The following is an 18,231-nucleotide window of genomic DNA, read 5'->3' as shown; positions in this document are numbered from 1 at the left end:
TCTTACCTTGGCTAAGGAGGAAGGAAACTGGACTGTTGCTCAGTACCCACAGTCCTCTTTTCATATGAAAGTAAATTTTTGCATTTAATTTAGAAGTCAAGGTCCTAGAGTCTGGGGGAAGAGTGGAGAGGCACAGAATTGGAGATGTTTGAAGTCTAGCGTGAAGTTTCCACGGCCAGTAATTTTTTGGGAACGTGACATGTCATCTGCTGGTGTTGGTCTACCATGATTTATCAAGCACAAAGTCAACGCAGACTTCCACTAAGAGATTTTAGAACACTTAATGCTTCCATCTGCTGAAAAGCTTTATAGAGATGCTGACTTACTTTTCATATAAGACTCAGCACCTGTCCAATATACACAGCCCCATACACAACAAACAAACTGTGTAAAGCACTGTTTGGTCTGACACTCTTCTTTCAGAACCAGCATTAACCTTTTCAGGGATTTGAACACCTGTAGCTTTTCTGTTAGATTAGACCACACAGGCCAGCCATTGCCCCCCACGCACATGAGTGAACCTTGGCGGCACATGACCTAGTTGCAAGTTTAGTGGTTTTTCTTCCGCTGACCGCTTTTGGTAGGTACTGGCCACTGCAGATTTGAACACCAAAAAAGAGCTAGACTGAGAAATTCTGACTAAGTTGTTAAGCCATTGCAATTTGGCCCTTTTCGAAATCTCTCATCCTTACACTTTCCTACTGTTCCTGCTTTCAACACATAAACCTCAAAGACTTAATGTTCACTTCCCCTGTGAATGGTCAAAATTATAGAGGGGACTAAAATTTTGTATTTCCAAAGTTACAGTTTAAAGTACGAGCGAACAAGACCTTGCTTCAATGGAATGTCATAAAAGCTACTAGCAGCCTGTGCAACACAGCATACAAAGTATTACTTTAAAACCAGTCCCACCATAAATCCTAATGGGGCAAATAGCCAATAGTGTGGTGTAGGATTTGGGATGGCGGCCAAACCGACTTCATTGTGGAAGAAGGGGAAGGGGAAGGGGACGGGTGCATGCCACCCGAAGTAACCCCATGAACCCACTCCTGTGGTTGAAGAAATTCAAGGTTTACTTATCAGGTAGATAACAACCACATGTCATGTGACACATTTTCCAGTGGAAGTGGTTCAACCTAACATATTAGGTGAGGATTTTTTATGTCCAAGATTGTGTTAATGAAACATCTTACTTTGTGTTTTATTTAGCCACTGTGTTGTTTTTGAGTTTTTTTCATCTGTCTTTCATCAACATCTTGACAACCTCACTCTGCTGGTCTTGCTTCTCAGGCTCCGAATTGGTCTGCCTGAGAGTAAAATAAAAACAGTTTATAATAAAAGATTACGGTTGAATGTAATATATGAGGATGTTAGTGGTCCGTTACTTATGATATTACAGACAAATTTACAGAGATTTGTTGCCCATCCACTAGAACAGGGGTTCCTAAAGTGTGGGTCGGGACCCCCTGGGGAGTTGCGAAACACAAATGGGGGGTGGTGAGATGTCTTCCAGAATGTCTTTTTTAAATTATTATCTAAAAATAGTACATTTTACCCATTATAGTAAAGAATATCGACAAAAATAGTAGTAAAAACCTTGAAAAATAGAAAATGTAGTGAATTTTCTGCCTTTCTTTTTGCCAGATGACTCCTAAGTTTAGAGTTAGTGAACAGGTAATTATCAAAAGTACAGTAGCAGTAGGTTATTTTATGACGGCACAGGAAACACAGCCACATGCTCATATAGGTAGGTTAATTTTCTGCAGACCAGCTAAATGAAGCCACATTATATCACTTTGAGGGACAGTCGGGGTCACGAGTCTTTGGCACCTATATTTCTGGGGTCGTGGGCTGAAAAGTTTAGGAACCCCTGCACTAGAATACACAAGAATACTAGATTGAATTGGAAGTTGTAGTATTACTAGTTTAATGTATAAGATTTTAGATCTATATGGAGCATGGAATAAGCCAAGCAATGTCAATGATTGCAGCAGGCGTAAAGGCTACACTGTGGGAAGCAAACACAGTGACATGCTAAATTGGATATTACATTTATATTTTTGAAAAAATATGTATCAAGTAAGACTGTAATTAAACTTCATAATTTGAAAGACTTCACTGATGATTGTGAACTCACAGAGAACTATCACTTGAGTCTGCAGCTCCCCTTTGAGCTCATTGTTACGATACAACACAAAATGTGATCATTTCGGTTCAATTTCACTGCACTTAGTGTCGCTTTTGATCACAACAGGTAGCTGTTTTCAGTAAAAAAAAAAAAAAGCTCTAAAGAACACTGTACACTACTTTCTCAGCACATAATGGCAGACAGACAATGTCAGCAGCTAGCAGCTATTGAGCCAGACATTACCCTCTGGAGTCAGTAGAAACCCAAACAACTACAGTGCTGAATTATATTGTCACATTACCTGTTGGTATAAACCCCTTTCACTCACTTTTAATCTTCTAGGTCAAACATTTACGGTTCACGGTTGTTTATCTGAAGATATTTCTGCAGATGAGCTTGTTTTTATCGCTTGGTAATAGAGTTAGCTTGGATGTCCTCCCCTGTGTTTGAAATCCACTGAGAATACACAAACACAAGCACATCTCCCACATCTCTGCCTCCATGCCCCCACCCCCTCCCTCTGCTCCCTCATCTCCATGTCCCTAATCACCGCTCCGTGGCAACACAACAACCTGCCTTCTGAGAGGTTCACGTCCCCCCGCTGTGCTCCGACCACAAACAATAGCAGCCCACATTGTTTGTCTGCCTCTGTGACATTGAGTTTAATTGTGACTCTCCTTGGAGATGAAGTCGCTCGCTGATGAGACTTTCCTCAACAAAAGCACCCTTAATTTGAGTTCCTGGTGATTACATGTCCTCTGCTGTCATAACACCAAGTAGCTGTTATTTTTGTACTCTTTGTTGAGAGGTGATGCAGGAGGCAAGCACTGTGGTATTATTGCTAATTTGTATTAGCTAAATGCCACGGCAGAATTTTACCTGAAGGCTTGCTCTCTAAGCTGTATAAACCAAAGTGAATCAGTTTGTCTGTTAACATAAATCTAATATTTCTTCAGTCTCCTGAGGATGTTAGATTTCTGTTTTAATTACTTTATCTGCTCTACTGGGAGTCCTCACTCTTGAGTTTTCCTCTTAAATCCACTTAATAGTGAAATAATGTAAAACCAAAAGCACAGAGGCTTGAATAGGGACTAAAATTGTACAACATTTCCCTGGAAGAGAAGGTTTCCTTAGAGGACACAGCGAACATGGAGCTGGTTCAGTCTTTCTTTGTCAATTTTTTGTGCTCTTAAACCCTCATCTGCTAAATGGAGTCCTCTAATGGTATCAAGTTACCGTGAGTTGTATAGAGGATTTGGACTCACTGAAGCGAGAAATGACTTTCGCCTGAGTTCTCACCTGTAAAGGCTCAGAGGAAAAACTAGAGTATATTGTTAGGCAAATGTCTTCATGCAGCTTTGGAGATATGATATGAGACATGAGCAGAAACACAATCAGTGGTTTTATTGATAAAATAAATGCAGTTTGGTCCTGGTGTTGCAGTTTCTTTAAGTTTATGCAAGAGAGGATCACTTTAACAGCAGTGATATACAAGCTGAAATATTTCTAAGCTATTTTTGGAATAAAACTGCAGTTAAGTTAATCTCTATACACAGGTTCTACCTCAACATGTAGAATCTGTAGCAGGGGATCTGGATTCTCAGTATGGGAAGTGTTCTGGTTTTCGTTTGTAATACAGTTGTGCTCATAAGTTTACATACCCTGGCAGAATGTATTATTTCTTGGGTAGTTTCTGTTGTCATTATGATGAGAGTAAACACAGTTGTTTGACAATAAATGGCTTCACCAAAAGTTTTTCTCTTATCATTCATATTCTCTGAAAAATGGCCCAAAAAATCACAAATTCTGCCAGGGTATGTAAACTTAGGAGCACAACTATATATTTTTTATGTGAATATTTCTGACTAATCGCACATTAGCAGGTTTGGTGTATGCATGACAGTTTGTGTGGATAGCAAAATCAAGCAAAATGCAGTTCAACCAAAGGACACCTCGGCTCCCAGCATTGGAAACCTGATGATGGTTGAATTGTTTCTATATCTGCATACAAGAACAGCCAGCAAAATAAAACATTTCAACTTCAGCTACAAATCGGGATGATGCTGTGTCGCAAAAGCTAATCAGCATTTTGACTTCCTGACTTCTTGAAAAGCATCAGAAATGAATGATTCCACCTTCAGTCTCTCCTCCTGGAGACTGACCTTACGAAGTACTTCTACTTTTGCAAATCTGCACCATGATGTTATTCTCATTAACCTCAGACCCTTTAACTGCTTGTGAATCACAAAACCTGAAATACTACGAAAGGACTGTGAGTAACTATTTACAGTTAAACTGAGACCCAGCAGAGACAGAAGAACAGGCGCTTTCATGGAGGGGTGTAATGAACTAAGAAACAGCAGTGTTTATTTTACAGACATATCTTGAGAGGGAAACCCTGTTTTCAACACGTGGTGGTTTCTCAAGTTGCTTATTGGACTGTAAGCCATGCTGCACAAAGAACAGGAATCCCAGGCTAAAAGTCTTTCAAGATTGATTTATTCTTCTGCATCAGATCTACTCATAAGCATTTGCCATAGGTTCACATAGCCCTGTACCTATGCAGAAGCCTACATACGTAGCCTGATATGCACCTCCTCAAAATGTAAGTATGCGTCAAAACAATGCAGATCCTAAGCTCTGTGATTGATTCACCGGTTAGCATCGTAATTTCTGTATTCTGCACTGATTCAGCAGCCGTATGTTCTATCTCGTCTGATCTTTCCTCTTTTTTCTTCATTGCAATAACTACAGTACGATCAACTGCTGCCCAACTTTTATCAGCTCCAACCATGACATAATACATTCAGATTCAACCATGGTTTCTTTTGCACAGCAAGCAGAGCATGTACAGGACCAGGAGCTGGCTTTTTGAGCATAGAAATTGCACTGCCAACTAGCATTTAGGCAGAGTATTGCAGAGCGACGCTGACACTCCAACGTACAAGTATGTAGTGCTAACAACAGTGTATTCTACCATGGTATTAGTCAACACAGAGTTACAAACCAGGGTTTATGCTAACTACTGGCTGCACCAGAACCAAAGAAAAGTTAGCCATCATTTCCAGAAGCATGAATTTTCATCATATGATAACCAATGTGTTCAAAGATTGCAGTTCTAGAAATCTAAAATTAGTACAGTATCCTGTTGTGACATTTAGACCTCTCCCTGTTGGTCCTTACGACCTGCATGACCTCTGATTCTCACAAGTGAAAAAAGGAGGAAGCAACCCTTTTTATCTCTAAATGTTAGGAGAAGAAAGGCAGAAAGACCCAAGAAGGAGGACAAGTTAGATTTTTAATAATCCCCATGAATAATAGAAGGACCCGAGGCACACTCAGCTCTGGAAAAAATGGCCATTATTCTCCTGTTCCTTTCACACCTTCATGATCCCGCTGTTACTGCCAGGCAGTGACGGTATCACAGAATATCTAATGTGAGTCAGGGCCATTTCTTTTTCCCGATGCGCTGTGCAGCTTTGAGTTTTATCAGGATTGAAAGGTCTGATTGAAGCTGGGGAGAAAGGGAAAGAGAAAGTGATATGTGACATTCAGTGTATAAGAATATTAAAACAGTGTATGCATGTGACAGGAAAGTTTTCATAGGAAAGTAGGGAAACACAAGTCTATAAGTCAGACAAGCTAACATTGGGAAAAGTGCCGATGTGGCAACAACACCAGTGTACAGTTGCAGTGATTAAAGAGAATTATGCAGGACCTGTAAGCCGAGCCTGCTGCTCTGATATTCTCTGCCAGGCGCAAATCTGGCAGCTCTCCTGCTGGAAAAGAGCTGCTGTTCAAGGGAAAATAGAAGACAAACAAGACCTTACTGCGGAAGATTTGTGTAATTATTTATTTGATTTACTTATCAAATCATTCAGACAGGGAGCGAATGGACACTGTAATCACAGCAGTCCTCTCTTTCTTTCCTTCTCGCTTTTATTTCCTCTCTTTGAATCTCTGCTCTTGATTGAAATATAGCGGAGGAAAGATTCTTGTCTTTATTATATACAAATACTTCCAGAACACAACAGAGGAAGACTAAAAATAGATTTGGGCTCAGTCTTAAAATATCTATTACCTCATTAAATTTTTTAAGATAAAAAACTCCAACTTCTGAGAGATGGGAACACAACTCTGCTGACAGCATTCTTAAACACCTGAAACACACACCATGTGCTGCAGGTAATCACGACTACTGCCGAACACACACTCCATATTGATCAATGACCAGAAGCCACTTTTATTAGTTTCCATACCTTTATCTTTACTGCTCTACTCTTCTATAGAAAAATCAACTAGAAGAAGTGAGTGTGGTGATAAAGGGGAGAATTGTGAGATAATAAGAGTACAAGTCCTGCTGGAGTTGATATAGTGTGAGTTGTTGCTTTGGTGAAGCAGCTACAGGTTGCACACCACCGATCCCCTATGTCGTATAGCCTTTGGTTAGATTTTTTTATTTGAGACTCTGTCTCTTTTTAATCAAATTCAAATTCTTCCATTGAGTAATATTCTGTGCAGGGTGTAAGTATGGGTTTTTTGAGCTGATAAAAACCTGCTCCTGGCAGATGCCGATAAGATTGCAAACATCTTGTTTTATTTCACACTATTGTGTTTTAAAATGTGCACTTCATGTTAACCTGAGGGTAAGAAAGGCCAGGATTTAGTAAACAAACATGAGTCCAGTCATGATTTTCTTAAGCTTTTGGATTTTGTCAGATGTTCTTTCTGCCACTCTCAAACACCTGTTGAATCAGCACAGCAGCAATTGCCATTTTATTCGTGCTAATGCTAGCAATGGATGCTACTGCTTTGTTTTTTTTCAAACTTGAAAGATTTCTTATTTAAAAACTTGAGGACTTCTTACCTCCTCTTTGAATACTTGTGGCACATGATTTGCAAGTTGCAGATCTGTTATCCTCGTCTGGAACAGTAAAAACATCCACTTGGGTGAGGCCATTTTTACTCTCTCATCAGCTTGTTTCAGTTTTTTATGCATTAAATATTACTTTATAGAAATAATAAATCTTGTCCCTGAAGGTCTCCTTTGCTTTTGTAGGTCGGATAGAGGGATCAGGATTAATTTCAGTCTGTTTCATAATTGGCTAAAAAACTTCTCAAAGGAGCTTTAAATTCATGGCTATCTGTTTCACTGTGCCTAGACCAACCTTGCACACATGGGACTCATTTTTTAATATATTATCTCCCTTAGCTCTTACAGCAAGCTCAGCTAAATGGATTTCTTACAGAAAGGTATTTCCTAATGGAGCATACATTGTACCACAGAGTTGCTGTAAATGTCGCTTATAATGGAGTGCGAGTAGAAATGAATGTATCTGCAGAGATCTTGTGATTTCAGTTTTTTTTTTTTCTATTATAGTGAGTACAAGTGATCATAGATGGAATTCATCTAAAAGTTGTCTGTATGTAAGGTGCTACAAGTTGAAAACACAGCTACAATTAGTTCATAGAAAGCAACTGGCATGTAGTCTCCTCAAACAAAACTAATTATCAGCACTCTCATTAGACCAATTACCTCCCAGAGTTTTGTAATGCCCTTATTAGGACATGAGACCTGTGACGTGTGTAGAGCAGGATGAGTCCTTGATGGACCACCAATCTATCACTGAAAATTAAAAGCTGGTGTTTTATTTTTAGCTCTTTAAACAAAGGCTTGTTGAGTGAAATACAGCAGACAAATGTTCCCTGTGAATAATAATGCCCTCTCCAACAGCAGTCACGTCTGCCGCTGTGATCAATTCCTGCTGCTTGGTGATGTCAGTGTTTGGTGCCTTAATGCGTCACTTTCAGTAAAATTAGAGATGTTCTGAAAGAACAATGAACCTTGCCCGACTCCCCTGCTGTCTTCACTATCCATCAGCTGATTGATTAGGAGTCTTGTTGAGTCATATCTGTTTTATTTCACCTTGTGAAGAAAAGACTTGTGTGTGTATTTTTGCTGGTACTCCATGAACTGAGAGATGATCTGATTCCATTGTTTTCCTGATTCCAACACATTGATCAGAGAATTGGCTGAATTCTCTAATTAAATGTAGTAACTAGGATTGTGGCAGAGAACATCCAAGAAACCATGAATTCTGATATAACAGATTTTTTGGTTTCATCAGTTTTTATTCTATTTTATTTTAATTTGATTCAAAATGAGATCAAGTCTTTATTTGGAGAACACTGATATCCAACATTTGCTAACTTTAGGAAGGTTGCAGTCTCGGCTTGCAGTGTTCTGTTTCTGTTTGCAATGGTCACATGATATATTACATGTAATACCGTATTAACCCAGATATAAGTCGTTTTTTTCCCTCTTGAAAAACATCTGAAAAAGTGGGATGGTCTTTTATTCATGGTTTAGTAATTAGATTCCAAAACAATGAGCTGCACCACTTATCTGTTTAGAGAGCGTACCCCTCATGACTGAGGCCAGCTGTCACTCACAACCACAGCAGCAGGGTGACAGACATGGTTACCAGAGCAAAGTAGCACAAAAGTAGGACAGGTTAATTATTTTTTTATATTTTTATATGCATTTTTCAAGATTGTTCCATACAGTTAGTCAAACGAACAAAATAGAAAAGAAAAAAGAAACAAGATAGATAGATAAAGTAATATACAACAACCAAAGTATAATAATAATTAATTAATTTTCAATAAGATTGTAAATTACATTGAAATCAGAATCACATTGAATTTTGATTGACTTCTTACACTTGTAAAATATGGGGATTTATTACCATTATTAGTGTGAGTGGCATCCATTTTTTCCATTCCATAGATTTCATAGGACAAGTTAATAGGGACGTAATGATAAGAAAAGTTCACAATAGAAAAATACCTTGATAACAAGTCAACGGTACGATATCTATTGTGACATTTAAAAAGAAGACAAATGTAAACTTCGTAGCTGACTACAAATTCACCTAGTGATCTCTTGAACTCTCACACTGTTATGGGAAAGTGAGGCTGTAAACGCTTCCTTTAGAGTCTTTAAAGGATATATTATTATTTATCCTTTAGAGTATTTAACTGAAGAAGGAATGGAGGCATGTTCATAACCAAACCTGGTATCTGTCCAATAGACTGCAGGTCATTTTAATATATATGATAATTAGAAATTGATACCACTGGTGCTCCATTCACAAATGTGGTCATATTTTATTCCATGTAAATGTTACTATTTCATTTTAAAAGACACTGTAACTGTGTTTTTATTTAAAATGCTTTAAAAACAACCTACCTCTTTTGAGATTAAAATTTTCCCGAAAAGCGGGGCTTCATTTTCTAATCACTTACACTGTGCCAACACTGTAATGGCTTTTCTTGATGTTGTTAGAGGCAGCTATAGGACTAATCCATCCTCTGAAACAATGCACTGTGCTTTGAACTAGGCGTTTAAAGTGGGAAAGTGTTTTTTTTTTTTTTAGCAACGTCAGCAAATGTTGCTGTTCAGCTGCCGTGTGTTTTTGTATCTGTGTGAACATGTGCGTAGGAGGGAGTGGGAGAAAGTTTGGGAGTAGTGGAAGAAGATGCTGTCACTTAAAGGGGGGGTGACTGACAGAGGTGAAATTGCTATGGGAGAGGATGTGAGCAAGCCCCCTCCCCCCCTCACTTCCCCTCCAACCTCCTCTCATTCAGCCATGTGTTGCCAAGTACTGTATAGTGCCATCTCTTTCTCCCCCTCTCTCTCCCTTTCTTTGAGGTGGTCTATTCAGTCTGTTTCCCATGGGTAATTGGAGCATATGGAACGGGACTGAGTGAAGTAAACTCTTTTTTTTCTCTCTGTGTGTTTGTGTGTGTGTGTGTGTGTGTGTGTAGCCATGCATCAGGCCCTGGACACCCTGAGTGACAGCACTAGCTCCACAACCGCCAATGACCTGGACCTCATCTTCCTCAAAGGAATTATGGAGAGCCCAGTGGTAAGCCAACAACTCTACACTGAACACTTCATATACAGTGCTGCTCAAAAGTTTGTGAACCCACAACGATGGTTAGATTTTTTGTAAAAAAATACTAAAATAACCTTATTAAATGTTAAGTTATACCCCAATCCACAATACTGACATTCCAAATAATGGACTCAAACAAAAGAAATAGTTAAATTGTCATTCTTTATTTAACACAAGTGGTTGATTTAAGAAAAACTCAGATATCATGGGTGCAAAAGTATGTGAACCCCTTCAGTTAATAGGATATTGCACCTCCTTTCGCAGAGATAACCTCAACCAAACGATTTCTGTAGTGACTTATCAGTCTCTCACATCTACTTTGGGGGATTTTTGCCCACTCTTCCTTGCAGAACGCAGCCAGTTGAGAGAGGTTGGATGGGCGTCTGGCATGAACTGCCCGCTTCAGGTCCCGCCACAGCATTTCAATGGGATTTAGGTCAGGACTTTGACTGGGCCAATCCAGAACACGAATCTTCTTCTTTTTCAGCCATTCCTTGGTTGTCTTGCTGGAATGCTTTGGATCATTATCATGTTGCATGATCCATCTTCTGCCAAGCTTTAACTTCAAAACTGATGGCTTCAGGTTCTGTTCCAGGATGTTACAATATTCCTCAGAATTCATGATTCCCTGGACTATGTGGAGTTGTCCAGGTCCTGAGGATGAAAAGCAAGCCCAGATCTTAACATTCCCACCACCATGTTTCACTGTTGGGAGAAGGTTCTTTTGGTGGTATGCAGTGTTGACTTTTCGCCAAACATGGCGGTTTTGGTTGTGACCAAACAGTTCAATTTTGGACTCATCTGTCCATAGAATGGACTTCCAAAAGCTTCAGGTTTCTCCAGGTGCTCTCTGGCAAAGTTGAGACGGGCAGCTTTGTTCTTTTTTGTGAGCAGAGGCTTCTTCCTAGCAACCCTTCCATGAAAGCCATGTTGATTGAGTTTTCTTCTTATTGTGGAAGCATGCACATGTGTCCCAGATGCAGCAAGAGAGGTCTGCAAATCCCTAGATGTTATGTTTGGGTTGGCTTTTACCTGAATTATCATTTTTCTCGTGGCTCTTGCTGATATTTTAGAAGGTCGTCCACTTCTAGGTAGGGTTGTAGTCTTTTTCAGTGCTCTCCATTTGTAGATGATCTGCCTCACGGTGGAACGATGAAGCTCAAATTTTTTTGAGATGACTTTATAGCTTTCCCCAGACAAATGTGCTGTCACTACCCTCTTCCTGAGGTCCTCTGAGATCTCTCTTCCTCTCGGCATGATTGACCTGTATGGGTTCACCTGGTAAGACTAAAGTGACCTGGTATTTCTTCCCTAAACATCTCTCACTTTATTGGTCCATTTCAGTGGTTAATTTAGCCACCAATTTGTCCCACCTGATTCTACTTAACTGCTTGTTTTAAGCAATGCAGCTCAGGGTTCACTAACTTTTGCACCTACATCAGTTGATAAAAAACTCTTTTTAATTTACTCTTGACTACACAATTGTTTTAAAAAAAAAAAAGTATATTGAATTGATAAACCTATACCTGCTATATCATATAAAAAATAACGGTTCTGATTAAATAAGGAAATCAGGTTGAAATAATAGAAAATTCCAAAATGTTCAAGAGGTTCACAAACTTTTGAGCAGCACTGTAAATATTAATGTATATGTGTGTGACATGCAATACAATGCAGTCATTTACGAGGACTGTGTCAGGAGATGGACACACTAATTGATGCATGCATTCATATTTACAATTTGAAAACATTTCTAGAAAGTCAGAGCAGCATTTTAAACATTTGCATTAACTTAAAAATGTGATTTTAATGTCATCATTTGCATATGCCATTTCCTGTATTAACAATTATAGGCTATGCCTTACAATCTCCTCAGAGATTTGCATATTTTACAAAAAGTTTTATTAAAATGATGTTGCAAATTGAATCTTATTATTCAACCCTGTTATTACATTTCAAATTTAAATCCAATCCTGCAATTATTATCGTAAAAGACGGCGCAAATTATTCAAGCACAATCACATTACCATGCTTTTGATGTTGCTTTGTTGATTTCTCATCAGTTGAGAAATGGAGGAGTTAACAGTTGTTGTGTCTTCACTCTAAAACTTGTATGCATAGACAAAGACCCAAGTGTAAAGAATGAAGGAGTGACTTCTCTCTGTGCTGCAAATCAATGCCCTTTTCTTTTCTCCCTGCCAATGCTGATTTCAGAGACTCTGAGTCATCTTATAACCATCAGGGGATGAATGCCTCAGTGGAAACATCATGGGTATTTTATTTTGAAGGTTAAACCGGGTATTCAAGAAGGCAAGGCAGTTGCATGAAAGATTGCCTGCCCCCTGGACCCTTCATGATAGAGAAGCTGAACATGATTACGGATGTGTTAGTGATAAAGGGTACAGAGGAGATAAATTGTGTCAGTGATTTTGTACAAACTTTCATATGTAATACACCACTGGTTCCTATTTCCTGTTGGTAACTTTGTATATATGTTGATGAAATAGTGAAAATACCTGGAGTAGAGGCTCTGTAATGTTAAACATTCCAAAGATTTTTACTTTGTTCAAAATGACTAGAAGTGCATTTTGCTTTGTAATTGGCACATAACATTATTTAGCTGAACAGTACACAACACACATCTTCCTTTCTGAGAGACCGTAGATATTTCCACCGTTTCCCTGCTGTCAGTCATTTTAACAAGGCAACACAACATCTCTACTGCCAATCACTGTGAAAGATTGAAATAGCAGACAGTGAGCAGCACAGTACCCTCGACATTTTGACAAGTTGGCAAGTTCAGGGGAAGCAGTAGCACACCTGATCAATGGAGGATCTAGGAATGAATGGCAGCCACTAGGTTGAACATATATACATGATACAGAAACCTGCTGAGGAGTTGATGGTAATGTAAGAGCTTGTATTAAATGGGCTGAATCAAATCAAATCTAATTGAAATGTTAAAAGGCAATATTAGCAAATATTCATCCAACTATCCATCAAAAAAAGGTGAGTTTCACCACTAATGGACATTTCTGAATATGAAACCAAAGAATGCACCATGTAATAAGACCACAGGTTTCAATCACGACCTGTGGGACCTCCTTTTATAAGTTGTACACATCCTTCTGTGTTACAACAGAGGAGAACATATGGAACAAGCTGACCCTTGTACCTCAACACAGTAAGACTCAATAACACGCTTTTGAAGTCTTGGCTTAACATCACTCCACATGGATTTAAAGGGTTCCTATACCACCTAGGTGTACTTGACGTGCATGCATTGTTCTTTTTGTGCATAGCTGGTATGTAAGTGGACTAGATACATTTTGAAATCCATGCTGAATTTCAACAGCTTCATGTTGGGCAGCTGCCCAGACGTCGGATTAAAGCTTGTCCTGAAAAGGAGAAAATCAGTGAAGTTTTTCCAAGGCCTCTGCTGCTATCCAAGAAAACTCCAGCATGAGTGATAACTGTCTTGGGGTTTTTTGATTGCTCTAAAAAAATAACTAGTGCACCTTAGTTTCTAAGTTCCTAAGTTCCTGTGAGGCACTTTCTGTTCGCACACCCTGTGGGATGTAGGGTGATTTGTCTCTCTGCTTATCTTGTTTAATATATGTGTAGGTTGTGTTTTATGACCATATACCTAATCTTCCTTTATCCTGAATGTCTGATGAGGAACTCACAATGAAGCTTTAATAAAGACTTCTCGTTCAGCATGCTGTTAATCTGACACCTATCCTGCTACAGGAGTGAGGGCCACATAAAATAGGTACATAGATATTTTCAGTCTTCTCTCTGATGGTCTCTTTGCTTTTGTAGAACATATAGACCCTACATACATTTGCAGAAATTGGTGAGGGAAGCAGCTTTTTGATTAATTCATCCAGACAATTTGGCAGGCTGTATACACTGAATTAAAACTGTCACCAGCATCAAATTGTATGCTAGTTGCATTGTGGGTTGTCAGAATTGATATTCAAACTACAGAATCAAGTTCTACAGAATACAGGTGGGAACAGACCCATTTTAAAGCAACTGGTGTTACACCTAGAAAAGTGACCATGTTAATTGGAGACTTTCCCAAATAACTATGCTAGCTAGCTAGCAAGCCAAGATGCATTTGGCAGTTGGGAAATGGTTTTCTGGTTTGTTGTTTATCAATCGGAAAGATGGGGGTTCAATCCCAGCTCCCTCAGTCACATGGAAGAGTCCTTGGGCACAACTCTGAACCCCAAATTGCTCCCGCTGTTGTTCAGTTTGGTGTATTAATGAGATTAGCTAATACCGATGGTCCCTTACTATAGGTGCATTTCGACCAAGAGTTCCGGGGTCTTTCAGCCCCCAGAACTACTTTACCCTGAACTAAAAGGTTCTGTGCCCCCCATTGTTGTCTGCATCTTGACCGTGGGGCAAAAGCCCCGGGTAGATTGTGCAAATCAGGCCAGTGACGTATGGAGGAAAAAAAAAAGGAAATGCACTACACCACCAGACCAGTACAGGGCAGTAAGTCAAAGACGAATGCCATTCATCACAGATGACACCAGAGAAGAAGACGGACCTGCAGGTATCACAACAGTTAGCCTGTTAGCATGGAAGAGACTCAGCTCGCGCTGTTTTAGATGGTGCTATATTTCATCACAGATGGATTTACTGAATCAACGCGTGAGAGGAGATAAGCGCGAGTAGCAGAGGCGTTTCAACCAGGCTTTGAAATCCTTTTTAACTCAAAAAGCAGTGGCAGAGATTGCTGGTGTTTTGCTTTAAACAACAACCCTGTTAACTGCCGACTCTCAGCCAGATGCATCCCTTATAAACGTCTTTAGACGATCATTAAATACTTATCTGATGAGGATATTGAATCTTTAAACTCACTATGTGTTTCAACAACTGTGTAAACTCCACAAACACTGTTACATTCAGCTGAAGGTCTCCAATTTACAGGGTCACTTTTAAAACCGTAACATCAGGAGAGATGCATTTGCGGTGGGCTGAGAGAAGACTACTGTTACAAGCTGCTAAATCAAGAGAATCAGAGCTTCTTCTTTTGAAAAGTAAACACACATACAAAACAGATAAAACAAATGAAAGAAAGAGAAATCCAGTGAATAAGATGTGTGTGATGTTATTGTGGACAATGGCCGGAATAAACACACTGCGGTTAAGCTACCAATCAGACATGTTCAGCATTGCAGGCCCTGCCCCCCAAAAGCCCCGGGGCTTTTTGAAAAGTACTACCCCCCTTGCAGGGGCTTTTTAGGGGGGAGATTATCTACCCCTGAACTCAATTTAGATCCTAGTTCCACTGGTCGAAACGCACATAGTTCAGGGGTAAAGTTCCTCTGGTCAAAAAACGCCTTATATAGCAGCCTCTGCCATCAGAGAGTGAATGTTTTGTGAATGGGTGAATGCGACGAGTAGTCTAAAAGTGCTTTGAGTAGGCAGAAAGACTAAAAAAGTGCTATATAAGTACAAGTCCATTTTATAATGACCCAGGTCTCATACATAGTGGTTTTGTGTGCTTGTCTTTGGCTCTGCGAAGATCCCTGATATCAAGACATAAAACTCAGTCCATGTCTTGATATTTGACAATCTGTGCATGACCACAGATAATGTAATCATGAGCATGGAGTGACCTGTGCTCAGTTTATCTGTCATGTACCTGTTTTCTCCACAAAGAAACATCTGACTCCTGAATATTGATCCTTGTTTCGCTCGTTAGTATGATACAGGTCTGGAAGTCGTTAAACACTTGATGAAGTTGGTTTATTTAAGTAGCATTGGCGTTTCACATTCACATACTGTATGTATGTTTGATTTTGAGACATTAATATTCTTTTAAAGACACTCTTTGATATTTTATTGACACCATCCCTCGCAAATTTCAGAACAACTTTTTTTGATGGATTTATGTCAAAGATTTAGCTATCCAGTTTTTTACCATTCACAGGGACCAATTCTGGGCCCTGTCTAATAAACAGAACATACTCAGTGTCTCTTTCATAAATGACTTTAATATCCATCTTTATACCGATGTTACTGTTTTTTTACACAAAATTGAATCACGTTGGATACTTAATATAATATAAGTATATATTGAGGACCAACCAGGCTTCATTGCTTTTCTTTACTAAACTTGATTACCAAAAATGTCAAAAAGTACACTTTCTGTAGAAAAAAAGTTTGTACATAAAATTCCTCAGTTCTTATTGTGCAAAGTTGATCTTAAGAAGCAAATCCCAGTAGCTCTGCATGCTCATATGGAGGAAACTGGTTTTGCTGTAGCAGGGTGAAGCTTTTTGAAGTGAAGGGAAAAGAGTGAAAGAACTCAAGAGTGTCTTTTTAGAGTTTCATCCCACTGTGTCCCCTGTTCTTTTCTGCTGCCGAAGTCTCCCACTTCCACTTCTTCTTGCCAAGAGCAAAATTTCACAAACCTTTTCAAACTGAGCAAGAGAAGGAAAAATGCTCTGCTGTGCACTGCAAAGTATGCAAGATAAAAAAACATAAAGGCAGTCACATCCTGAGATTCACCCTTTTTCTTTATGCCATCAACAGTCATTAGTATGGGTTATCACATTTATCTCTCCAACATTCACTCTACACAGTCAGTGTTAGCTGAGCCAGCCTGAGGTGAAAGCTGTGGCCATGAGGTTTCTTTGTCCGTGGAGATGCTTTATTCTATTCAGGCAGCTTCTCGGACTCGGGCAGAGCCGGAGGTAAAAAGCTGTGCGGACTGCTTCAGTAATTCAGAGGCTGCTCTGTTCAGGAAATGTGGAGATGGACTATCCACAGGGAGCAGCAGGGAGCACTGCATCAAAAGCCTCTGATATTTCTGAACACAGCTTCTTTAACTCCCTTCCAGCCTCATTCCTCACACTGTAGTTGTTTTCCTTTCACTGAAGACAGATTGATTTCCTATGTATGAGTTGGCTTGTCTGAGAGAGCTCTTTGTGATACCAGTGTATTGATGAGAAGTCTCATAAAGGATCTACTGATGCATGCTTAGAGTAAAGGTGCCTCACTGAAGGTTGTGTAAAATACCTCTGAGATGATAGCCTGTCTTGACCCTAAGGTGGATCTATAAACCCATGCTTTGTACTGAGAGTGGGAAATGCACACTAACAAAGGAACAGAGTTGGGGTTGGTGTGTGTGTGCATGAGGTGGGGACTTCTGTAAATCATGTTGTTAGCACCACACTCACTACAGAATGACACAATCAGCTTGATCATTGCTTTTTATCTATTATAAATGTGAATCATGATTAGTTGACAACAGGAGCTATTATCTGGAAAAGAGCTTCCTCCTCTCTAGCTATAACCGCAGCACTGACTCAATGTTTGACTTTTTATCCAACTGAGCAATTAGGACCCGCAAGGAATATATGACAGCTAAATGAGCAGACACTTTAAGACATCAAACCATGAAGCTTTTGTTTTTCTAACCATAACCTCAGAGTTATCCTATTTCCTCCTTTCACTCTGTAATGAGGCCCCATGGTCTTTGTGAAATAGAGCCATGAATTCTGTTGCAATACAAAACAGCTTCTGCAAAACAATTTGGTTATAATGTGAAAAGAGGTCAAATCCTGACAGTTATTGCCACTTCCTTTCTACCTGCAGCTGACATTTAGCTGAAATTACAAAAACAGAAATCCTGCATGAAAGCTTGTCTGCATATGCTGAAGAACACCTTATCCAATGAAATTCCCTAGGGGGAAGAATCCTAGTATAAAACTAATATATATGTTGTTTTATTTTGGAGCTGTTTTATTGGTTTAATTTGAACCTAAACAGAACCAAGGAGAAACATCTCTGAATGATGCATTGAAGAAACAGTCCATTGTGTCACACACTATGTTTATATAGTTACAGTATACTTTAACATTATTCAAAGTTGGATTTAAAGACGGTTATTATGCTAATTTTCAGGCTTTATATTGTCCTTCTGGTAGCTTTGTAGATCAGGTTGTCCCTGCCAACAAAACGGCAACCTCCGGTCTCAAACTATGAAGCCCATGCGGAAGTGTTATAAACTGCAATTCATCAAGAATCCGCTTGAGGCTGGCTGCAGAAACACCAGAAACCACATAGACACCAATTCAAAATAGACGATCCTTGCAGCATTAATAAACATGTTTACAG

The 18,231-nt window shown here is 39.4% G+C and overlaps 1 protein-coding gene across 5 annotated transcripts in view; it reads left to right on the top strand.

Annotated features, from left to right (window-relative positions):
* mpp2b (membrane protein, palmitoylated 2b (MAGUK p55 subfamily member 2)) overlaps positions 1–18,231 on the top strand; it is a 65,074-nt gene that overhangs the window by 31,562 nt on the left and 15,281 nt on the right. For 4 of the 5 annotated variants that reach the window (XM_034708605.1, XM_034708604.1, XM_034708606.1 and 1 more), the window contains one exon: positions 9,959–10,059. In XM_034708605.1, coding sequence (XP_034564496.1) covers positions 9,959–10,059 — 101 coding nt within the window. Of the gene's footprint in view, positions 1–7,006; positions 7,079–9,958; positions 10,060–18,231 lie in introns of those variants that run through there. The other variant, XM_034708608.1, reaches the window with a different exon arrangement.

The sequence above is a fragment of the Notolabrus celidotus genome, chromosome 18 (genome assembly GCF_009762535.1).
Source record: "Notolabrus celidotus isolate fNotCel1 chromosome 18, fNotCel1.pri, whole genome shotgun sequence".
Classification (NCBI taxonomy): domain Eukaryota; kingdom Metazoa; phylum Chordata; class Actinopteri; order Labriformes; family Labridae; genus Notolabrus; species Notolabrus celidotus.
Note: the sequence above shows the minus strand (reverse complement) of the source record. Positions and strands in the feature narration are given on the sequence as shown.